This window comes from Hemitrygon akajei, chromosome 5 (genome assembly GCF_048418815.1).
Source record: "Hemitrygon akajei chromosome 5, sHemAka1.3, whole genome shotgun sequence".
NCBI lineage: Eukaryota > Metazoa > Chordata > Chondrichthyes > Myliobatiformes > Dasyatidae > Hemitrygon > Hemitrygon akajei.
In genome coordinates, this window is record NC_133128.1 from 165,683,129 (window position 1) to 165,708,747 (window position 25,619).

At 40.4% G+C, this 25,619-nt stretch overlaps 1 protein-coding gene across 3 annotated transcripts in view; it reads left to right on the forward strand.

The window, feature by feature from the left end:
* The window catches only part of cerkl (CERK like autophagy regulator), a 184,010-nt gene that overhangs the window by 85,288 nt on the left and 73,103 nt on the right, over positions 1 to 25,619 (forward strand). For 2 of the 3 annotated variants that reach the window (XM_073047086.1, XM_073047087.1), the window contains exons 3-4: positions 8,364 to 8,498; positions 11,308 to 11,371. In XM_073047086.1, the coding sequence (XP_072903187.1) occupies positions 8,364 to 8,498; positions 11,308 to 11,371 (199 nt within the window). The remainder of the gene's footprint in view (positions 1 to 8,363; positions 8,499 to 11,307; positions 11,372 to 25,619) is intronic. The other variant, XM_073047088.1, reaches the window with a different exon arrangement.

Here is a 25,619-nt window from a genome sequence, read left to right on the forward strand (position 1 = left end):
CCTGCCTGTGAAGCAACTTAGTTCTGCTCCAATTTGTCTTACGGAGAAACAGGTCCACAGCAGATATCATCTCATTGGCTCTTCACTTAACCCTGAAACATCTGGACAGCAAAGATGCATGCATCAGGATGCTCTTTATCAACTACTGCTCAACATTCAATACTATCATCCCCTCAAAACTTATCAATAACTCCAAGACCTTGTCCTTAATACCTCCTCATGCAATTGGATCTTAGAATTCCTCGCTTGCAGACCTCTGTCAGTTTGGATTGGCAACAACTTCTCCATGATCTCCATCAGCACAGGTGCACCACAAGGCTGCATACTTAGTCCCCTGCTCTACTTGCTTTACACTTATGAGTGCATGGCTAAGCACCGCTCCAATGCCATATTCAAGTTTGCTGATGACACCACTGTTGTAGGTCAACTCAGAGGTGGTGATGGATCGGGATTATAGGAAGGAAATTGGAAATCGGCTGAGTGGTCCCAAAACAGCACCTTCTTATACAATGTCTGCAAGAGCAAGGAATTGATTATAGACTTCCAGAGAAGGAAACCAGAGGGCTATGAACCTGTCTTCATCAGAGGTGAAGAGGGTTATCAGCTTTAAATTCCTCAGTGTTATTATTTCGGAGGACCTGTCCTGGGCCCAGTGCGTAAGTGCAATTATGAAGAAAGCATGGCAGTGCCTCTACCTCCTTATGCATTTGTAGAAATTTGGCATGATATCTAAAACCTGGACAAGCTTATGTTAATGTTTAGTGGAGAGTATATTGACTGGCTGCATCACAGCCTGGTATGGAATGCCCTTGAATGGAAAATCCTACAAATCACGGATAAAGCCTTCCCAACCATTGAGCACACCTACATGAAATGCTGTTGCAGGAAAGGAACCACCATCATCAGGGACCGCCCCCCTCCCCCCACCACCACCACAGGACATGCTCTTTTTTCACTGCTGCCATCAGGAAGAAAGTACAGGAGCCTCAGGATTCACACCACCAGGTTCAGGAACAGTTACTACCCTTCAACCATCAGGCTCTTGAACCAAATGGGATAACTTCACTCAACTTCACTTGCCCTATCAATGAGGTGTTCCTACAACCAGGAACTCTTCATCTAATGTTCTCAATATTTATTGCTTATTTATTTATTATTATTATTATTATTTCTTCTTTTTCTATTTGCACCATTTGTTGTCTTCTGGACACTGGTTTAAAGCCCTAGTTGGGGGTGGTCTTTCATTGATTCTGTTATTGGTTATTATTCTTTAGTTTTAATGAGTATGCCCACAAGAAAATGAATCTCAGGGTTGCATGTAGTGATGTATAAGCTGTGCTTTGTGTTTCTGGATGGTGTTAATCTGGTATTTTTTCAGGATCCTGGCGATCGTCCCAGAAACTGAAAATCCACAAACCCGTAAGGAAGCTCAGGTCACAGCTTATGAGGGTCAAAGATGACTGGGACTTAGGATGGCTGGCACTTACAGGATTCCCTGTGAATGCAGAGCAACTCACATCAGCCAAATGAGGCGCACGTTGGAAACCCACTTCAAGGAGCACAGGAGGTGTATCCATTTGGGTTACCCATAAAAATTTGGGGTAGCAGAACATTACATTCACAATAGCCATAGGATTGTCATCGACAGCACAAAAATACTGTGCCACACCAATGGTTTTTGGGACTTTCTGGTGAAGAAGGCCATTGAAATAAAACTAGAGAAGAAGAACTTTTAACAAAGATGAAGGTCTCGCTGTAAGTAAGAACTGGAATTCAATTATAAACAAGATTTTGTTTTGCTGACATTGAGGGGGAGATTGTTATCTTGACACCATGCCAATAGGCTCTTTATATCTTTCCTGTACTTTACCTTGTGGTTTGAGATCTGGCCCATTATGGCAGTGTCATCTGCAGACTTCAGAGTAAAATTTGGTTATTTCGACCTTTATCAGCAATAGGCAAATTGAAATTGATCAAACTTGTCCTGAATAGAGTTGATATGTGCCATGACCAGCCTCTCAAAGGACTTCATAACGATGGATGTCAGAATCACTGGCAGTAGTTGTCAAGGTATATTACCTTGTTTATTTTTGGCACTAGGATAATAGTGGTCCTAAGGCAGATGGGAGCATCACTGGAGTAGAGATGGGTTCAAGATATCCATGACTACTTCCTCTAGCAGGATCTGAGGATGTAGGCAGGGTACTCCATCGAGACCACTTGCTTTCCAAGGGTTTACTCTCAGCAAGGCTGATCTGATGTCTGACTTATTGACCTGGGAATAGCATGCCATCTCTGCAGTATGAGAACACTTCATTATTGGAGGCACTGTCTTTAAGATGAGATGTTGAAACAGTCTGTTTGTGTGGACTTTAAAAAAAAAAATCCATTGACAAAGTGCTCTCCCACTGATCTGACCAACATCTGTCGTTCAACCAAAGTCACCAGAATAACAAATTAATTGGTCCCTAGATTTCTTGCTTTTGGGATTTGAATGTGCACAAATGGCTACCGGACACTGATTTTAAACATTTCACGAGTAATTGATTAAAAAATATATATGAAAGCAATGATCACTTTTTCCCCATTACTAGCAGTCAAGTCTTGTTAGTGACAAGGCATCAGGTGATGTTATCCTGGGTTGCCCTTGAAAGGCTTTGAATGAAGGCAAAGCTGGGTCAGAGGTTTATTTTCTGGCAAAGCTCCCAAGATGTTTACAATTTCTATACATCTCTAGAATTTGCTGACATTAAAAAATGCAAGTGATGAAAATTATTAAAATAATGAACATTTTGAAAATAAATTTTAAACTGTAAATAAAAATATTAAATGTAAAAATATAATTCAAATGAAGTTTGCTTCCTCTTTTCCTTTGAATCCACAGGCTTAGAATCCCCAATGAAATCAATCCTTTTTCAGTTTTTGTGCCAGGTCTGATCTGGCATGGGATCAGAGTGCTGATGCTCTGGCATAGTGCTGGGGAATCCCAGCACGACTGAGCCCTCCTGAGTCTAGTTACAGACGAAGAGAACAATTCTGCATTAAACCCCATCTAAAAGGGCTTTCAAAAGATTCACCACAACTATTGTCGACTAGCCTTCAGGTGATGAAATCTATTGTCTGAAGCTTTGAAATAAATATTAGAAGTAAAAGATAAAAACAGATTTTAGCAGAATGCTAAACTTCTTGATGCTTTCAACAGTAGGCTGATTCTAAAGATCAGTGGATTTGATTTGACTGTGTGAATTGTGGACACATTTGCTGGTCACATTCTCTAAAGCTTTAAACTTACCAGGTGTTGTCAGTGTAACCAATCTTGCCAGCTGAGACAGTTCTGAGCTCATGATGAATCACCTGCCTCATGTGCTTTCAACTTGTTAGCTCCTACTTGTTATTAAATACCATCTTTGCCTTTATCACTCAAAGCACAAAATCCAGTGTCAACAAATAAACTCAAAAACTTCTATAGTAGTACCGTGGAGAGGATTCTGACAGGCTGCATCACTGTCTGGTATGGCAGGGCTACTACACAGGACCAAAAGAAGCTGCAGAAGGTTGTAAATCTAGTCAGCTCCATCTTGGGTACTAGCCTACAAAGTACCCAGGACATCTTCAGAGAGCGGTGTCTCAGAAAGGCAGTGTCCATTATTAATGACCTCCAGCACCCTGGGCATGCCTTTTTCTCATTGTTACCATGAGGTAGGAGGTACTCTTGATATGTCTTGTAGATTTTGGGGTTGACAGGATGTTTGTCACTTGCTGTTGGGCAATTAGCCTCAGATCTGCTGATAGTCATTACACTTAAATGGCTGAATAGGATGAGTTTCTGATTAATGGCAACATGCTAAATATTTTTAATAGTGATCTGAGGATAGTAACCCAATAAATTATTGATGGTTGGCAATTAGACTCTGGAGTTGGTTATTGCCTAGCCCTTTTATGATACTTCTGGTTTTAGCCTTATGTCTGAACTATTGTGGTGCAATTGCAGGAGCTCTTATGAAAATTCATTTATGACAAGTAGTAGACTGGGATGGTGGATAACATCGAATGATTGCCCCCTTGCATGAAACCAGTAGTTGGTTGAAGAACTTATGATTAGAGTTCAACAGAATCTGATTAATTCTATGTCTCTTATGAACACATGGATCATCTTTCCTTTTTATATAAACTAATTTTATTCATGCTTCTGACCAATGTCCTATTCTTTATGCCAGTTACTAAAACACAGTTCATATGCATTGTATTTTATTGAACAGCATTTTTCTTGTTGTAACAGCTCTTTTCAGTCAGCTATGGTGTTGTTTTGTCCTTGGGTGTGATGCTACCATTAATATGTTCATGTGGAGTGTATTTTGATTGTACTCATTGAAATGTAGAAATTACTTCCAGTCTGTAAGTATTGCATCGACGTCCCTCTCCAAGATGGTGCACCTAAGTTGGCTAATATTAACAGAATTTGTTCACTTTTCCCTTCAATTTCAAATCTGAACCGTGACCCCCATAGTGCTTACATATCTATGCTCTACCATATACTAAACACAATTATGGAATGGGTGATTTTATCTCTCCTGTCTTACCCTGCTCATTAATAGGTCGAGTTGTAAGTAGCTTGAGGGTCATTCAGGTGGCAGAGCACTTATGTGAACTGGCAAAATTAGTTGAATATACACTCAACAGCCATTTTAGGTACCTCCTGTACCTAATAAAATGGCCACTGAGTGTACATCAAGGTTTGACATAGTGTGCATTCAGAGGTGTTATTCTGCACACAATAGCTGTAACATTTGTTTATTTGAGTTGTGTCACCTTCCTGTCAGCTTGAACCAGTCTGATCATGCTCCTGTGACTCACACAAAATGCTGGCGGCAGCATTTATGGAGAAGAGTAAACAGGCGACATTTCAGACTGAGATACTTCATCAATCGCAGATCAGCAGTTTCTGAGATACTTTAACCACGTTGTCTGGTATTATCAATCATTCCACAGCAAAGCCACTTAGACATTTCTTCCTCATTTTGACATGTGGTCAGTACAATGGCTGAACCTCTTGACCATGTCAACATGCTTTTATGCTTTGAGTTGCTGCCACGTGATGGGCTGATTAGATAGTGTACAGGAATGCCTAATAAAGTGGCCACTATCTGTATATCTCCTCATCATTGCATTGTTTGAACAGAAAGCAGAGCTAAAAACTTGCCCAGTTACAGTGATACTGAATTCTTAATCCTTAGGAGCTAAACTCAGTTAAAAAATAGTAAGTAGAAAAATAGAAAACCATATGCCTGTTTCTCTATTAAGTAATGAAGGATATGTGGTTAGTAATATAAATGCTAGGAAAAGTCTAATTAATCGGAACAAAACTAAAGAAAATAAGTACTAGTAAAATACTGTTTCTTCTAATATTGTTTTGAATAGGTCTGAAAACTGATAAATTTTCAGGGCCTGCAAATGTAGGTCACAGAATACTAAAATGTAGCCATGGAATTAGTGATTGCATTGATAAACTGCAGAATTTTATAGAACATTGAATGGTTCCTGCAAATAGGAGAATGACAAAGATAAACCCATTATTCAAATAAGAGGGAGAGAAAGTATACTTAGTGACCATGTTTCATTATATCAGTGATGGGGCAATGCTTATAAAGAAAGTGGTAACAGGACACCTAGAAAATATCAACTTGATTAGACAATGGCAGAATGGATTTATTTGAAGGAGATTTTAAATGACATACCTGCTTGAAATTGTTTCATTGTGAATTAAAGAGTTTTATTGCATTGAAGACTACTAAGGAATAAGTGCACTGCAATGGTCAATTTGCAGGTTGAACTGTACTTGGCAATTAATCTACTGTGGTCATGTAGTAGAGTTATTGTGCTGAGATTTGTTATTGTAACTGCTACAAGTAACTTGTTGAGAATTCACAAGTCAGAAAACTTTTGGCAATATGATATTTTCCCATGGATAGCACAATGGCATGGGGAAAATTACCACAACTTGATAGTGATTTGTCTGATCTACATCAGCTTGAAGCTTGAGGAAAGGCCTTGTGTTGTTTAAGTTTAGACTTTCTATGTTTCAAATTCAAGCTGCATTTTTGAGACAAGATGTACACCGGCTGCAGGAAGAATGTTTAGATCATCTGCATGATTAACACATCTTGTTCTTAGTTCAAAGGCAATTGAAAATAAGGTGATATACACACAGGAGTAATTCACATCCACAGTCTAATTGAGAAACGTTTTAACTTTAAAGATTTAGCTTAACCACCTAATGGATTTTAAACAAGTGGTATTGATCTACAAAATCAGTGCTTGGCAATTAAAAGAAACTTTACTGTTCAAATTTGCTGTTTGTTTAATACTGCCTTTACAGAGGAAACTTACCGCAAGCTAATTTTTTTGCTTTTCCAAATAGATGTTTAATTTGGCCAGACTAGAGAGATGCTGTGTGTCCAGAAATCAGATGAGGCTTTCATCTGCCTTTAACTATAGCGACACAAGTGTGCAATGTAGCATATGTATATTGTGAATGTTGCATGTAGGATCTCTACCAGTGATGTTCTGCAGGGATCCGTTCTAGGACTTCTGCTCTTTGTGATTTTTATAAAAGACGTGGATGAAGAAGTGGTTTAGTAAATTTCAAGACTAGACAAAGGTTGGTGGAATTGAGAATAGTGTGGAGGATTGTGATAGGTTGCAATGGGACATTAACAGTATGTAGAGCTGTGCTGAGAAGTAGAAGATGGAGTAAAAATGTGAAGTGATTCACTTTAGAAGATCAAATTTGAAGGCAGCATACAGTGTTAATGGCAGGATTCTTAACAGTGTGGAGGAAAGAGGGATCTTGGGGTTCACAGCAATAGATCCCTCAAAAGTTGCAGCACAAGTAGATAGCAAACACAAGGAAATCTGCAGATGCTGGAAATTCAAGCAACACACACAAAATGCTGGTGGAACACAGCAGGCCAGGCAGCATCTATAGGAAGAAGTACAGTTGACGTTTCGGGCCGAGACCCTTCGTCAGGACTAACTGAAAGAAAAGATAGTAAGAGAGTTGGGGGGGGGGGGGAATCCGAAATGATAGGAGAAGACAGGAGGAGGAGGGATGAAGCTAAGAGCTGAAAAAGTGATTGGTGAGAAGGGAAAGGATCATGGAACAGGAGACCCGGGGAGAAAGAAAGGAGGAGGGGAGTACCAGAGGGAGATGGAGAACAGGCAAGGAGTGATTGTGAGAGGGGCAGAGAGAGAAAAGGGGGGGGGGAAAGGGAATAATTAATAAATAAATAAATAAGGGATGGGGTAAGAAGGGGAGGAGGGGCATTAACGGAAGTTAGAGAAATCAATGTTCATGCCATCAGGTTGGAGGCTACCCAGATGGAATATAAGGTGTTGTTCCTCCAACCTGAGTGTGGCTTCATCTTGACAGTAGCGGAGGCCATGGATAGACATATCAGAATGTGAACGGGATGTGGAATTAAAATGTGTGGCCACTGGGAGATCCTGCTTTCTCTGGTGGACAGAGCGTAGGTGTTCAGCGAACCGGTCTCCTAGTCTGCGTCAGGTCTCACCAATCTATTGAAGGCTGCACTGGGAGCACTGGACGCAGTATACCACACAAGTAGATAGCATTGTTAAGAGGGCATAAACTGTGTTGGCCTTAATTAGTCAGTGGGATTGTGTTTAAGCCATGAGGCAATGTTGCAGCTCTATAAAAACCCTGGGTAGACCACACTTGGAATATTTTGTTTAGTTCTGATCTCTTCATTATAGCAAGGATGGGGAAGCTTTAGGGGGTGCAAAGGAGATTTATCAGAATACTGTTTGGACTAGACAGCATGTCTTAAGAGGATAGTTTGAGGGACTTTGAGTGCTCTTTTGGAGTGAAGGAGGATGAAAGGTGACTTGATAGAGGTGTACAAGATTATAAGAGACATTGATTGAATGGATAACCAGAGACTTTTTCCCAGTGCAGAATTGGCTAATATGAGGGAGAGGAGCATAATTTAAAGGTAATTGGAGGAAGTATAGGGAGAATGTTAGAGCTAAGTTCTTTACACAGAGAGTGGTTTGTGCGTGGAGCACCCTGTTAGGGGTGGTGGTAGAAACAGATAAATTAAAGGGCATTTAAGAAACTCTTAAATAAGCATACAGTTGATAGAAAAATAGAGAGCTTTGTATGAGGAAGGCTTAGATTGATATTAGAGTAGGTTTAAAAGCTGACACAATATTGTAGGTCAAAGGGCTTGTACTGTGCTGTAATGTTCTATGTTCTTGCAAAGAAAATGCTAATTTGTTAAAATGACAATAAAGAAAGCCATGGTGGAATATGGCAAAATTATTTTGTTTTATTTACTTTACAGAATATTTTCCAAAGAGACCGAGATCACTGAAAGTTATTATCAACCCATATAGTCACAAAAAGGAAGCTAAACAAGTTTACTATGAACATGTTGCACCTCTTTTCAAGCTGGCTGATATCAAGACAGACATCACCAGTGAGTTGAACCGATTTTCATATGCTTATCTGCACATCTGACATTTAAGTATTTCATATTTAATGCAATGAGGTAAACTGAATGGTCCAGGATAGATGATCTGTTATGTGTGTACCAAGGAACTTGGTGCTCTTCACTCTCTCCACACCAGAGATGTGCATTGGAGAGTGGTCAACTTGTGCCTTCCTGAAGTCCACAATCATCTCTTTTGTCTTGTCCACGCTGAAACTCTGGTTGTTGTTCTCGCAGCATCTGACAAGCCTCTCTACCTCCCCTTTAAGTGCCAACTAATCATTGTTGTTGATGAGGCTAACTACTGTTGTATCATCAACAAACTTGCAATTTCAGATGATGCAATTTCAGCTGGATTTGACAGTGTGGTCATGAGTCAGCAGTGTGAACAACAATGGACTGAGTTTACAGCCCTGAGGAGGTGGGGGAGGGCGGTGGGAAAGGAATCAGTTCTTAGAGTGATGGAGCGTGAGATGTTGCTGCCAACTCAGACTCACTGGGTCTTCCTGTCAAGAAGTCCAAGATCCAGTTACAGAGAGGCATGTTGAGTCCCACTGAGGACAGTTTACCCACTAGCTTCTGTGGGATGATGATTGTGTTAAACACCGAGCTGAAGTCAGTGAACATCATCCTTGCATATGAGGCATTGATTTCTAGGTGGGACTGGTGGAGTGGAGGGGTGAGGCTATGACATCATCAATGGATGGGTTTGAGCTGTAAGCAAACTGGAAAGGGTTCAATGCAGCTGGAAGGTGTGATTCAGAATTAGAAATCAAATATGATTTAAATTGCAGAGAATGGAGAGGGTGGAAAGTATAAAGGAAATGTTTGCATTAAACCAAGAGAAACAGAATGATGCAAGTATTAGATGGTGCCAACAGGAAGAGTGGTGAATTTCATTAATGGGTCAGATCTGTCTGAAGGAGATGTTAGTAGTAGAAGATGAATGGGAAGAAAAGGAAGTCAGACTGGAACTGGGGTTGGTTACAAGTCATTGTAGTTTGTGAAATAAGAGGATATTTGGAAATATTAGTTACAGCAACATTTATGGAGAGAAAAAATAATTAAATACCATCAACCTGTGAGCTTAATTTCAAAGTGATCAGTTCTGAATCAATTTGAGAAAGCTACTTGCCTGATATTGTTGAATTCAGTGTTAAATCCTAATGGTTTTAGCATGCCATTTTTGTAGTTGCAGTTGTTCTACCTTAAGCTATGTGGGTCGGAGAGGAATTGATAGAGACTTAAAATAGTGTTAGTGATTTTTTTTAAAATTCAGCCTATGTGTTTGTGCTATAAAATGCCCATGAAAAGTGCCACCACGATTTTATAAACGCAGTTGACACTTCTTCCATGCTTTCTCTCACTTAAGCAGTTTTCGGTTATTCCTCTGCATGCATAAATATGTGTGGTAGATTTTAATGGTATACCACAAAGATTATGAAGTAATTTTTTTCCTCTTCCCTCCCATTTATTAAATGAACAAAATAGATGGATTGCAGAACAGTACTTTTCAGATTTAGATGACATATTTTGATTAAAAGGACAATCTATATTGTTTAAATTTTGTTTTGAATTTTAATTTTTCTGAGAAGCTGGCTAATGTCAGATATGTCAGTATTCTGCTCAGCAGTTTTATTTACTGTGTCACAAATGCAGTGGATGTCATTGTTTTTAGGTGACTTAATCCAAAAAAATTTAAACGTTCACTGCTCCCCCTACAGTTACATTGAGTAATTTACACTAGGGTGTTTTGCATTTATTTTGTGATACAGAAGGACTTGCTGGCAATTAAATGCAAAATGGAGTTTGTCAGTTAATTATTTTTTCATTGCTAATTCTTAAAATAAAAATTATTCCTATTCCTAGATGCTGCAGTTTCAAGCAGAGGTGAAATAATTGTCCAATATATTAAGCAATTGTAAGAGTGCTAATAGTGAGAAGTATTATAAACCATATTTGCAATTTTTAAGTAGTTCTTTCACATAATCTCGTGGACAAATTTAATACATTTTTTAAAGTAGTGCATTGCTGAAATTATGACCAGGAGCACACTGGTACCGGGAAACAGACAAGCATGAAAGATTAATGTAATCTTGCAGATAATGATGCACATTCTTACACAAAAAATCCATCTGCAAGTGTCATGTCAGTCATCAGAAATCTTTGATGGGTAGATACAGCTGGGCCGTCTCTTCTGGCAAAGCTGCTCTAGAAAATGCTAAATGTAGTTATGATGCTTAGTGCCATCTGCAGCATGCCAGCTCATCCCTTCTTCATTGGCATTTAGAATGCCACATAGGGCATAAGCAGTAGAGATGACAATATGGAATGACAGATTCAGACCCTCTGGAGACTGTAAACTCTGGTGTGTAGCTTTTGCCACCTTCCCTCTACTTTCATTTGATGATGTTGCTGGTGTTTTCGTGTACTTTATACTTCTTCATTCAAAGTAATGATTCTTTATTCCTTTAATTATAAGATTACATACTTAGAAGTAAACCTGAACAGAACTAAATCATGGCATGATAAATGTAAAAATGAATTATTAGAAGATTCTATACAGATGTATTCAATTTTGGTAAAATCAGTACAAACTGCCTTGGCATCTAATTATATGTTTTCATTGCTTTTTCCCCTTAATTATAAAATAGATTTTCTAGTAAAATTTGCCTTTTATAGCCTTACCATATGTTCATACATATGGCAACCACATTCAACAGTCCCAAATTTTTTTAAAAAGTGTTCTCAAATCTTTAGATAATTTAATTTTTGTATGCCTGATTTTCTTTTGTAGTTACAGAGTACCAAGGACATGGATTCTTGATTCTCAAGGAGTGTAAATTTGAAGAATTTGATGGGTATGTTCTTCTTGAAACGTCATTCTCAATATATTTTTTGAATGTTGTCAATTTGTGATAAGTAACCCCTGAAAATAAATACTTCAAAAGTTTTTTCATCAACAAGACATAGTTCATCAGATATTAATCAGACACCTGCAGTTTGGAGTAATGTGGCTTTTAGACAAAGAATTTCTCATGTCTCAGTGGGTATGAGTTTAATTACCTGTTCTGGTGTGGAGGCTTAGCATTGCAATTGTTGTAATATTTTTCTGTTCTTATTTACAGTGGTGAAACTTGTATACAAGGCCAAGGCAAACCACCTAACCTGTTAATAAACAAAAATTGATAAAACTACTTTCACCTGTATCAGTACTTACATCTTCAATGTATTCTTCCAATAGTTTGTCCCAAATAGATTGTATCAAATTCAGTCTTCTTGGTAGTGAATAGAACATCAAGTTTCAGATGAAACGAAGTTTAATAAAGACCATTTAGTGTATTTTTTTTATTATGTTAAGTTGTAGATTGTCAACTTTTTTGTGACCCTGCTAACATGGTTTTTGTTCACTCTTGAGAATAACATATTTCATCTTTTAGACGAGGTAGGCAAAATGGAAAAGGGGGATGGTCTCTTGATGATAAATCATAAGAGGAAGGCAATTGAGAGAAAAGGTCTTGGCTCTGTAAATCATGAAGCTGAATCATTGTGGGTGAGGCAAAGAAACAGCAAGGAGCAGAAGACATCAGTAGGATTTGCCTGCAGGCCTTCAAACAGTAATTGTAATGTAGTGCATGGTATAAATCAAGAAATTATAGATTCATGTATTGAGGGTAATACAAGTGACCTCTGCATTATGGCCATTGAAGAATTAGAAATGTGTCCTTATGGAATTCACAAATGACTATCTTAAAAACTTGAGATACGGAATAAAATTCACTCTAATGGAATTAATCTTAGGGGGAAAATTAAAAAAAATGTACAACTTTAAATTCTTTTCATAGCTTTGTGCTGTGGCAAATCAAGATATGGACTGTATTCTAGGAAAGGAACACCACCACCCCATAATGCAAGATTGCTGATATAATATTAATGGTCACTTGAATTACTCTTCAGCACGGCAAACAAAGTTGCAATAGTAATGTGAATGATGACTTTGTGGACTCTATAAATGACGAATTAAATACGTTAGTGCTGGAGAATCCATGAGGGAATGGGCTATCCTGTAGTTCGTACTGATTTTATCAAAAATGAACACAGGTCTTCCCCAATTTGTTGGTGCCTGACTAATAGATAGCATTCGGAAGACTGGTAGGATGGATGGGATGGATTTGCCAGCTGCTGCAGTGCTGTAGGCATTTTTGCCAGGCAGTAACAGAATAGGGTATTTCCATTCTCTCCTCTCCCCACCACACCCCTGCAAGCTGTAAGATTGAGAACTGGGTCAAGCTGAGCAGAGCTGGGAGCACTGAGCAGACTTGATCGCTTAATGAGTCCGTGAGGCTGGATGACAGCCGCTCTTTCCATGTCTGCTCACTCTCCCATCACAACTGCTTCTTTGAACTCCTCCCATGCAACTTCGTTTAATTCTGACTTACAAACCATACGTAGCAATGGACCCATATTGTAACTTGATGACTGTGTATATGTCATTAGATCTCATCTATTTCTCTTTCCTTCCTGTTCATCATATTACAATTTGATTTTGTTCTGTTTTACTTTTAAGATATTTTTCTAATATTTATGTTTGTAAAAACAAATTACTCTGGAAAAAGTGTGATGTACAAGAATGATCTGGTTTGGTTCAGTGAAAAAAGACTAATTAACAATATGTTTTTAAAAGTCACTTTTAAGGAAAACTAATATGGTGGAAATTTATATCAGGGTTGAATGTGATTTCTTCCATTTGAAGCTGCAGTTCTGAGACTAAGCAATGTACATTATGTCTTGAAAATTCATGAAACTACATTAAAAGCTACAATGGCAAACAAGCAATAGATAACATTTAAAGAATGTGTTTCATTTACTGCAAATATATATCCCTTTATATGGCAAAATATCTGAACAGTTTGATTGGTCCTGTCAAGGCTAACAAGAGGGATTAAAGGCTGTATTAGATCGGCTTATAATGTTGTCAAAAGTAGCTCTAGACCTAACTAATGGGAAAATTTCAGGTTTCAACAAAAGGCAACCAGAATGTGAATGAGGAAAGTGAAAATAGAATGCAAGAATAAACTTCAGAAAGACCCAAAATCAGATTGCAAATCCTGTAGAAAAGAATGACAAAAGCTAGTGTATATGCATTACATATCAAGACGGGAAAAGTAGTAATTGGTAAATAAAGGGCAGAGAAAATAAGTGAATATGTTTTTGTCTGTCATCATGGAACCTGTTGAACTTAGAGTGGTTTGTGAATGAGGAGCTAAAAGAAATTGTCCTTTTACATGCAGCTGATGAATCCAGTTGAACAACAGAGACCAATACAGTTTGACACCAGCAGTGATGTTGGAGTTGCCAGTCAGTGTAAAACACAATGTAGGGTTGCCTTAGGGACTCCAACTCCAGATACTTTAGGGTTTACATTAAAAGCCTTTTCCATGAATGGGTATAACTGCAAGGTAGTGGATGTTTGAGATCAGAGTTTTCCTTCTCTTGGATGAGCTGCCATCCACAGTTGACAAGCCCCATCTGCCAGGAGCGACAATTTTAAGGCACCAGTAACCTGACTTTGCCCATTCTTCAGTCAGTAAAAGCAGTTCTGGCAGGCTTAGTAGCTAAGCCACGCATGAAGGCCAAGAGCTGGACTTGGTGTCACAGGCTATTTCCAATATTAGAAAAGAATCACTTAAATTAAGGAAATTGAAGGAAAGTTTCAGCAGATTGACTCGTGTTTGGAGTTTATCTGGTACAGAGCAATTAAGTACACAGAGTCACGAAAGATCTCATTGAACTGTGCAAAATTCTCAAGGTCTTGACAAGGTAGATATGGGGATGATTTTTCCTTTAGTTATGTTATCCAGAACATGACTTCCCAGTCACAAAATAGGATCTTGGCCATTGTGGATCTTTGTAATTCTCTGTACATGAGGATTGTAGAGCTTTAGTCACGGAGAATGCTCAAAATAGAGTTCAGTACAAGTTTGTTTAGAAAGAGAATTATTACTGCCTCCTAATTCTGTTTCTATGCTCATAATCTCTCCCATAATCATGCACAATCTTCCTATGCCTCTTCAAGCTTGTCGGTCGCTGAGCAGTTTCATTAACTGATGAAGGGTCTCGGCCCGAAATGTCAACAGCGCTTCTCCCTATAGATGCTGCCTGGCCTGCTGTGTTCCACCAGCATTTTGTGTGTGTTGTTGTTTGAATTTCCAGCATCTGCAGATTTCCTCGAGTTTCATTAACTTTGAGTGTTTCAATAATATACAGGAAGCTCTCCATCTATCAGTCACTTGTGGAAATACCTGGTTGCTGCTGGATAGTTGGACATTTGCCTTCTCATCTACATATTTACTTATTTTCACTTTTGAAATGTTGTGGCATCCTGTGTAGTCTTCATTATCAATTTCAGACTGTGCATCTGCCTTGTTCATCACAGGAATCAATCTTCTACAATCTTAAATGTACTGTCTATGTTGCAGCCATAGGTAGGCAGATGATAAATGACTCGTGCTTGTGAGACTATGATTGTGTCCAGTATTCCAGGTGTGGTCTCAGCAAGGCTCTATATAATTCAGTAAGTTTAAGTGTTAGTCATCTTAATATACAAAGCTTTTTGTAATATAGTCCAGCATATAGTTTGCCTTTCTAATTTACTTCTCTACCTGAATGTTAACTTTTATTGTACAAGGACACCCATGTCTCTAAGAAAATCAAAATCAAAATCTCTCAACATAAAAAATGAATCTTCTTTTCTATTTTCTTATTGCAAAGTGGATGACCTCACATTTCTTTTGGTTATATTTCATCTAGTTAACCTGTCCATCTCCCATTTGCGGGTTCTTTGCATCTTCCTCACATTTCATAATTCGATCCAGCTATGTTTCATCAACAAATTGGAATATATTACATCTGATCCTCTCTTCGAAACCATTGATATAGAATGCGAGCAGCTGAGGCCCTGGCATCCTTTCCAGCAGCACCCCACTAGTTCTATTCTCCTAACCTATAAATGCCACGTTTAATTTCTGCCCTTTGTTTTCTGTTTATGAATCAACTTTCAATTCATGCCTGTATATTATGATTATGCTCTAAATAACCCCTCCTGTAACATCTTTTCCAAGATCTTCTGAAAATATTTCACTGCACGTATTACACTAATTACATGCTTTCTCTAAGATGCAGGTTATCAAGACTTTAGGGCTTGTTGCCTTTAAAGCTATTAATTAATGCAATGCTAATAATATAGTTCTTTTCAGTTGTTCATAGTTTGTATTTTGTTTGTCCTTTTTTATCAGTGTTTCTGCTTGTGCTGAATAATGAAAATCTCTCAGTTATTGGGGTTACTTTTTTGACAACATTGTAATTTTTCCCCCCTTTATACGCCAGCTTCTCCTTATGGTTACACTGGACCATATTTCCTAGTTTTTTGACTTAAACTGTGTTAATTACAAATTTGGTAATGTTTCTTTAAATATTATAAATGCTTGTTTTATTGCTAATATTGCATGCAGACAGACTACAGAAGTAAGGAAAAACCACCTGTAATTGCATTTCATAGGCAGTGCCTCAGGATTGAAGCTGACTTTAAGGTAGCTAATGAGGGAAATCTGTGAATTAAAGAATCTGTCACAGGTGGGGCAAGAGGGGTATGATGATATAGGTGACTAGATTGAGATGGGTGTGTTCTTTCAAATAGACTCTACTATTTCAATGTCATCCCAAAATCTTTTTGAGACTTTTGGTACTTTTACTTATCCTGCAGGAAGAGTCAGCGAGACACTAAATCATCTCATTTTTGACAGCAAAGTCCACTCCATGAAGGCACCATTATTTTACTGGTTTGTCCTTCATGTTCTTTGAGTTGGCCAACTTCTGCCTATCGTGTCTTAAAAATGCTTCTGTTCCCAGTCTCTGATGGTGGAATAGGGTTCTGATGTCCTCTAAAGGCTGTCTGCAATGAGTACAGATATTGCTGGTCATGACCTCTTATTGGGAAGAGCGGAATTAGCTGTTTAATTTGGGTAGCTATTCCATTACCAGTTAGCATATGAGCTTGATGGAACAAGTTGTGGTTCAGTGACAAGGTCATCTGAGATGACTGGAGAAACATTTATTTTATTAGGAGACACACATCAGTGCCTGTGAATATGTATGCATTCTCACACATTGTCAGTTCACTCCTTGTTCATCCACCACCTTGCGATGACTCAGTTCTTCACAACATTTTTGCCTTCAGTGTATCTTTGGCCCAACAACCTCCATCCAGTTGTCCCATCAACCTTTATACCTCCTCCCCCCTACAATTTTTGCTATGTATTTCCATTGGCATTCTTCTTCCCCTCTGCATGCATGCCCCTACCTCCACCAATGTTTCTCTAGGCCCTCTGTTGCTTTTCAAGCCCCTCTTCCCAAACCCTGCACCACCATGCACTACTGCCAGGTTGCTTTCCAGAAGTTCTGGCTGGGATACGAGATGGCTGATGACACTGGTCTTGGTTCATTTGATTATGTATTTGGCCACAGCAGTGCTGTTGTTCTCAATAGCATTGGACCTAGAGTACTATATGACAAACTTGTCATCGTGTGAAATTCATACATTTTCCTATGGCTACATGACACTTCCACCAGGTGTACTGGTTTCCTCCCTCATTCTAGGGAAGTGAAGACTAGTCACTGTAAATTGCTTCAAATTGTACATGCTTGGTAGAATCTGAGGGAATTTTTTGGAATGTGGAATAGGGTAGTGATGGAATGGGAAAGCCTGGTAAGCCATGATTGTCTCAATTAGCCAAAATGTCCTCATCCACTGATAGGAAACCTTTGATAGAGTGAAAACTGTTTTCTTCACCTCACAAAACTAGATCTAGGAGGTGTAGTCTCAGGCTATTTCAGTGGATAATTAAGAGTGAGGTTTTTCATAAAAGATGTAAATCTTTGCAACTCATGTTTTATACAGCTGTGGATCTATGAATGCCTTTTCTGGACACTAGAAGAAGAAAAATCCCAGTCCATCATGAGTAAAACCCTCCCCACCACTGAGCACATTTACACAGAGCACTGTCGTAGGACAGCAGGAACCATCATCAAGGAGCCCCCACCACCAGCTTCCTTCTTGCTGCTGCCATCAAGAAGAAGGTACAGGAGGCTCAGAACCCACACCACCAGGTTCAGGAACAGTTATTATCTCTCAACCATCAGGCTCCTGAACCAGAGGGGATAACTTCACTTGCCCCATCACCAAACTATTCCCACAACCTATGAACTCACTTTCAACACACTTCATCTCATGCTCTCAATATTTATTGTTTATTAATTAATTAATTAATTAATTGTTTTATTTGCACTGGTTGTTTTCTTTTGGACATTGGTGTTTGTCCATCCTGTTGGGTGCAGTCTTTCATTGAATCTATCGTGTTTCTTGGATTTACTACGTATGCTTCAAGAAAACGAATCTCAGAGTTATATATGGTGTAATATCTGTACTCTGATAATAAATTTTGAACTTTGATCTAAATATTTCAGAGAGCATATGGGAATGTGGAAATCAGCTATAGGATTGGCCATAATCATATTAACTGGTCCTCATGGGCAGATAACATACTCCTGCCTCCATACTCAGAATCAGAATCATCAGAATAAGATTTATCATCAATGATATACTGTACATTGTGAAAATTGTTGTGGGAGCAGTACAGTGCAAGACATAAACATGACTAAGTAACAATAAATAAATAGTGCAAAAGATGAATATGAGATAGTATTCAGGGAATCATTTCCAACCTGAAACTTTGTGTCTGGGTCTTCAAGCCCCTGTACCTCCTCCCTAGTATTAATAATGAGAAGAGGGCATGTCCCGGATGGTGAGGGTCCTTCATGATGGATGCCACCTTCTTGGGGCATTGCTTTTTGAACATGTCCTTGATGGTTGGAGGGTAGTACCCATGTTGGAGCTGCTTGAGTCTTTTAGTCATGTGCATTGGAGTTTCCAGGGAGTGGAGTAACCGTTCAGAAGCTCCTTAAATTTGTAACTTAGTCACTGGCATTCCTTCTTTATGATTGCATCAATGTGCTGGGCCCAAGATAGATCCTCTGGAAAGTTGATACCCAGGAACTTGAAGCTGCTCACCCTTTCCACCTCAATGTTTCGTGTCCAAAAAGGAAGCATTGCTGGAAATAAATATGAGCATTAAATTTATGTGGGAAGCATTTGGAAAATAGTGATTATAAGATTTGGGTTAGTTTGATCGTGGAAATAGAAATTGCAAGTGTGAAAATGTAAAAGAGATGTCAAGAACTTGTGGAAGTCACTGAAGAGACTTAATAAATTGATTGAATAGCTAGTTACATGGAACAGCTAGAGCAGAGCTTTAAGTACAGGAGACTGATAGAAATGATGAAATAGATGCTAGATTGATGACTTGTGTGAATTGGGAAACACTGCTTTTAGTGCAGGAAGTGTTGGCGAGCATTGAATACAAAGTTTTCAAAAAAAATGGCAAAGGAGATGCAAGGAATAATGTATAGAACATGTTGTAATTTGGAATGACAAACAAGAGAAAATCTGCAGAAGCTGGAAATCCAAGCAACACTCACAAAATGCTGGGGTAGCTCAGCAGGCCAGGCAATATCTATGGAAAAGAGCACAGTCAGTGTTTTGGACCAAGAACCTTTGGCAGGACTGGAGAAAAAAAGTTGAAGAGTAAATTTAAAAGTGGGGGAGGGGAGAGAGAAACACAAGGTGAGAGGTGACACCTGAAGGGTGAGGGATGAAGTAAGGAGCTGGGAAGTTGATTGGTGAAGGAGATACAGGGTTGGAGGAGTCTGATAGAAGGCCACAGAAGAAAGAAAAGGCAGGAGGAGCACCAGATAGAGGCAATGGTTGGGCAAGGAGATAAGGTGAGAGAGGGAAAAGGGAATGGGGAATGGTGGTGGGGGTGGGGTGGTGCATTACTGGAAGTTTGAGAAATCAATGTTCATGCCATCAAGTTGGAGGCTACCTGGGCGGAATATAAGGTGTTGTTCCTCCAACCTGAATGTGGCTTAATCTCAACAGTGGAGGAGGCCCTGGATTGACATGTTGGAATGGGAAGTGGAATTAAGATGTGTGGCCACTGGGAGATCCCACTTTTTCTGGCGGACAGAGTGTAGGTGCTCAGCAAAACCATCTCCCAATCTACATCGAGTCTCACCGAAATACATAAAGCCACACGAGAAGCACTGGACACAGTATATGACCCCAAATAGACTTACAGGTGAAAAGTTGCCTCACCTGGAAGGACTGTTTGGGGCCCTGACTGGTGTAGCGCTTGTTCTGCTGGCAAGGATAAGTGATGGGAGGGAGATCAGTGGGGACGGATAAATGGATAAGAGAGTCGAGTGGGGAGCAATCCCTGTGGAAAGCAGAAAGTGTGGGGGAGGGAAAGATGTGTTTGGTGGTGGGATCATATTGGAGGTGGTCTTGGCCTGCAACGTTAACTTTACTTGTAAAATTAGTGGAACTCTGCTGAATTTCAATTCTGATTAACTGAACAGTTTCAAAAAACAGGCAAAAACATAACAGACTGAGTGGTCCCATTGGTTATATCATGCTAAAATTTTATGAAATGCAAATTCTTCTTTTACAAGATTTTTTTCGTATTTAAAGCACTTACCATTTTTCAGGTGTCTTAATTTCAACTGTAAAATAACAAGACATTGCTTCATCTCTCTCTGTTTTGCATTGCATGGATCTTATATGTCTGCCTCTGCAACACACACAAAATGTTGGAGGAATGCAGCAGCTCAGGCAGCATCTATGAAAATGAATAAACAGTTGATGTTTTGGGCCAGGACCCTTCATCAGGAAAGCAGCCAGTGAAGGAGTGGAGATTTGAGGCTTTGACTCGAGAGATTCTGGCAGTTGGACTGTGCAATCAAGTCAATCAAGATTTGAATAGCTCAGCAGAAAGCCGTTGATTAGACAATCAAGATTTGAATAGCTCAGTCTCAGCAGAAAGCAGCTGATTGGGCAATCGAGGTCAGGTGACCAAGCAGTTTGAAAAGCTCAAACAAATAAATAGAGAGTTACCTCAAGCGGAGCGGCCTGTGGAAAGCGGCCAGTGAGTGAGTGGGCCAGTGGAGGAGTGGAGTTTCAAAAGTTGAGGCAAGTATTGGGTAGCTCATGGCAGCTGAGATCGGCCCCGTGGTTTGTTCATCCTGCAGCATGTGGGAAATCAGGGATACTTCCAGTGTCCCTGACGACTATGTGTGCAGGAAGTGTGTCCAACTGCAGCTTCTGGCAGACCGCATTGAGTGTCTGGAGCTACAATTGGATTCATACTGGAGCATCCGCGATGCTGAGAAAGTCGTGAATAGCACGTTCAGTGAGTTGGCCACACTGTAGCAGGTAAAGGCTACACAGGCAGAAAGGGAAGGGGTGGCCACTAGATAGCGTAGCAGTAGGCAGGTAGTGCAGGAGTTCCCTGAGGTCATCTCCCTCCTAAACAGATATACTGTTTTGGATACTGTTGGGGGAGATGTCTCATCAGGGGAAGGCAGCAGCAGCCGAGTTCATTGCACCATGGGTGGCTCTGCAGCACAGGAGGGAAGGAAAAGGAGTGGGAGAGCTATAGTGATAGGGGATTCGATTGTAAGGGGAATAGATAGGTGTTTCTGCGGCCGCAAACGAGACTCCAGGATGGTATGTTGCCTCCCTGGTGCAAGGGTCAAGGATGTCTCTGAGCAGCTGCAAGACATTCTGGAATGGGAGGGTGAACAGCCAGTGGTCGTGGTGCACATAGGTACCAACAATATAGGTAAAAAACAGGATGAGGTCCTACAAGGTGAATTTAGGGAGTTAGGAGATAAACTAAAAAGTAGGACCACAAAGGTAATAATCTCTGGATTTCTACCAGTGCCACTTGCTAATCAGAGTAGAAATAGCAGGATATTTCAGATGAATACGTGGCTTGAAAAATAGTGCAAGGGGGAGGGATTCAAGTTTCTGGGGCATTGGAACCAGATCTGGGGGAGGTGGGACCGGTATAAACAGGACGGTCTGCACCTGGGCTGGACTGGAACCAATATCCTAGGGGGAGCATTTGCTACTGCTGTTCAGGAGGATTTAAACTAATGTGGCAGGGGATGGGAACAAGTGCAGAGAGACAGGTGTAAAATGAGGGTAGAAGCAAAAAGTAGTAAGGTGAAAAGTAAAAGTGGCAGGCAGGCAAATCCAGGGCAAAAAGCAAAAAGAGCCACTTTTCAACATAATCGTATAAGGGCTAGGAGTGTTTTAAAAACAAGCCTGAAGGCTTTGTGTGTCAATGTGAGGAGCATTCGTAACAAGGTGGATGAATTGAATGTGCAGATAGTTATTAATGAATATGATATAGTTGGGATCACAGAGACATGGCTCCAAGGTGACCAAGGATGGGAGCTCAACATCCAGGGATATTCAATATTCAGGAGGGATAGACAGGAAAGAAAAGGAGGTGGGGTAGCATTGCTGGTTAGAGAGGAAATTAACGTAATAGGAAGGAAAGACATTAGCCTGGAGGATGTGGAATCGATATGGGTAGAGCCGCATAACACTAAGGGGCAGAAAATGTTGGTGGGAGTTGTGTACAGGCCACCTAACAGTAGTGAGGTTGGGGATGGCATTAAACAGGAAATTAGAAATGCGTGCAATAAAGGAACAGTAATTATAATGGGTGACTTCAATCTACATATAGATTGGGTGAACCAAATTGGTAAGGGTGCTGAGGAAGAGGATTTCTTGGAATGTATGCAGGATGGTTTTCTGAACCAACATGTCGAGGAACCAACTAGAGAGCAGGCCATTCTAGATTGGGTATTGAGCAATGAGGAAGGGTTAGTTAGCAATCTTGTCGTGCGAGGCCCCTTGGGTAAGAGTGACCATAATATGGTGGAATTCTTCATTAAGATGGAGAGTGACATAGTTAATTCAGAAACAAAGGTTCTGAACTTAAAGAAGGGTAACTTTGAAGGTATGAGATGTGAATTCGCTAAGATAGACTGGCAAATGATACTTAAAGGGTTGACGGTGGATATGCAATGGCAAGCATTTAAAGATCGCATGGATGAACTATAACAATTGTTCATCCCAGTTTGGCAAAAGAATAAACCAGGGAAGGTAGTGCACCCGTGGCTGACAAGGGAAATTAGGGATAGTATCAAGTCCAAAGAAGAAACATATAAATTAGCAAAAAAATGCGGCACACCAGAGGACTGGGAGAAATTCAGAGACCAGCAGAAGAGGACAAAGGGCTTAATTAGGAAAGGGAAAAAAGATTATGAGAGAAAGCTGGCAGGGAACATAAAAACTGACTGTAAAAGCTTTTGTAGATACGTGAAAAGAAAAAGATTGGTCAAGACAAATGTAGGTCCTTTACAGTCAGAAACAGGTGAATTGATCATAGGGAACAAAGACATGGCAGACCAATTGAATAACTACTTTGGTTCTGTCTTCACTAAGGAGGACATAAATAATCTTCTGGAAATAGTAAGGAACCAAGGGTCTAGTGAGATGGAGGAACTGAGGGAAATACATGTTAGTAGGGAAGTGGTGTTAGGTAAATTGAAGGGATTAAAGGCAGATAAATCCCCAGGGCCAGATGGTCTGCATCCCAGAGTACTTAAGGAAGTAGCCCAAGAAATAGTGGATGCATTAGTGATAATTTTTCAAAATTCCTTAGATTCTGGATTAGTTCCTGAGGATTGGAGGGTGGCTAATGTAACCCCACTTTTTAAAAAAAGGAGGGAGGAAGAAACCGGGGAATTATAGACCGGTTAGTCTGACATCGGTGGTGGGGAAAATGCTAGAGTCGGTTATCAAAGATGTGATAACAGCATATTTGGAAAGAGGTGAAATCATCGGACAAAGTCAGCATGGAATTGTGAAAGGAAAATCATGTCTGATGAATCTTATAGAATTTTTTGAAGATGTAACTAGTAGAGTGGATAGGGGAAAGCCAGTGGATGTGGTATATTTAGATTTTCAAAAGGCTTTTGACAAGGTCCCACACAGGAGATTAGTGTGCAAACTTAAAGCACACGGTATTGGGGGTATGGTATTGATGTGGATAGAGAATTGGTTGGCTGACAGGAAGCAAAGAGTGGGAGTAAATGGGACCTTTTCAGAATGGCAAGCAGTGACTAGTGGGTTACCGCAAGGCTCAGTCCTGGGACCCCAGTTGTTTACAATATATATTAATGATTTAGACGAGGGAATTAAATGCAGCATCTCCAAGTTTGCGGATGACACGAAGCTGGGCAGCGGTGTTAGCTGTGAGGAGGATGCTAAGAGGATGCAGGGTGACTTGGATAGGTTAGGTGAGTGGGCAAATTCATGGCATATGCAATTTAATGTGGATAAATGTGAGGTTATCCACTTTGGTTGCAAGAACAGGAAAACAGATTATCTGAACAGTGGCCGATTAGGAAAAGGGGAGGTGCAACGAGACCTGGGTGTCATTGTACACCAGTCATTGAAGGTGGGCATGCAGGTACAGCAGGCGGTGAAAAAGGCAAATGGTATGTTGGCATTCGTAGCAAAAGGATTTGAGTACAGGAGCAGGGAGGTTCTACTGCAGTTGTACAAGGCCTTGGTGAGACGGCACCTAGAATATTGTGTGCAGTTTTGGTGCCCTAATCTGAGGAAAGACATTCTTGCCATAGAGGGAGTACAGAGAAGGTTCACCAGATTGATTCCTGGGATGGCAGGACTTTCATATGAAGAAAGACTGGATCGACTAGGCTTATACTCACTGGAATTTAGAAGACTGAGGGGGGATCTTATTGAAACATATAAAATTTTAAAGGGATTGGACAGGCTAGATGCAGGAAGATTGTTTCCGATGTTGGGGAAGTCCAGAATGAGGGGTCACAGTTTAAGGATAAAGGGGAAGCCTTTTAGGACCGAGATGAGGAAAAACTTCTTCACACAGAGAGTGGTGAATCTGTGGAATTCTCTGCCACAGGAAACAGCTGAGGCTGGTTCATTGGCTATATTTAAGAGGAAGTTAGATATGGCCCTTGTGGCTAAAGGGATCAGGGGGTATGGAGAGAAAGCAGGTACGGAGTTCTGAGTTGGATGTTCAGCCATGATCATAGTGAATGGTGGTGCAGGCTCGAAGGGCCAAATGGCCTACTCCTGCACCTATTTTCTATGTTTCTATCAGGACTGGAAAGGAGGGGGAGGAGAACAAGCTAGAAGGTGATAGGTGAAGCCGTGGGGGGTGTGGGATGAAGCTAGGAGCTGATAAATGGGAAAGGGCTGGAGAAGGAGCAATCTGATAGCAGAGAAAAGTGGGAGAAAGGGAAGTAGGAGGGTCACCAGGGGCAGATGATTGGCAGGTGAGGAGAAGAGCTCAGAGGCCAAAGTCGGAAATGAAGAAGAGGGATGGGGGAGTTCAAATAAAAATTTCTAGAAGTCAGAGAGATCAATGTTTATGCCATCAGTTGGAGGATACTTGGATGGAAGATGACGTGTTGTTTCTCTAACCTGACTGGCCTCATCGTGGCACAAGAGGAGACCGTGGACTGGCATGTTGGAAGAGGAATGGGGATAGGAATTGAAAAGTCCAAACACTGGAAAATTCTGCATTTTGTGAATGGAGCTGAGGTGCTCGACAAAGCAGACCTGTGATCTACATCGGGTCTCATCACAGTACAGCAGGTTGCACTGGATGCAGCAGTTACAGTAGAAGATCCTCAACAGATTCGCATGTGAAATGTTGCCTCACCTGGAAGGACTGTATGAGGCTCTGAATGGAGGTGAAGAGGGGATGAATGGGCAGGAGTAGCACTTCTGCCTCCTGCAGGGATAATTGTCAGGAGGGAGATCAGTGGGGAGGAATGAACGAACAAGGGAATCAGAGAGGCAGCAATCCCTGCAGAAGGTAGAGGATGGGTGGAAGAGGGGGAGATCTGAAGATGTGTTTGGCGGTAGGGTCCAGTTAAAGAAGACAGAAGTTGCTGAGAATGATGAATTAGATGTGTAGGCTCATGGGGTGATAGGTGAGGGTAAGAGGAACTCTATCCATGTTAAGCCAGCAGGAAGATAGGGGTGAGTGTGTATGCTTAGGAAATAGAGGAGATGTGGGTGAGGGC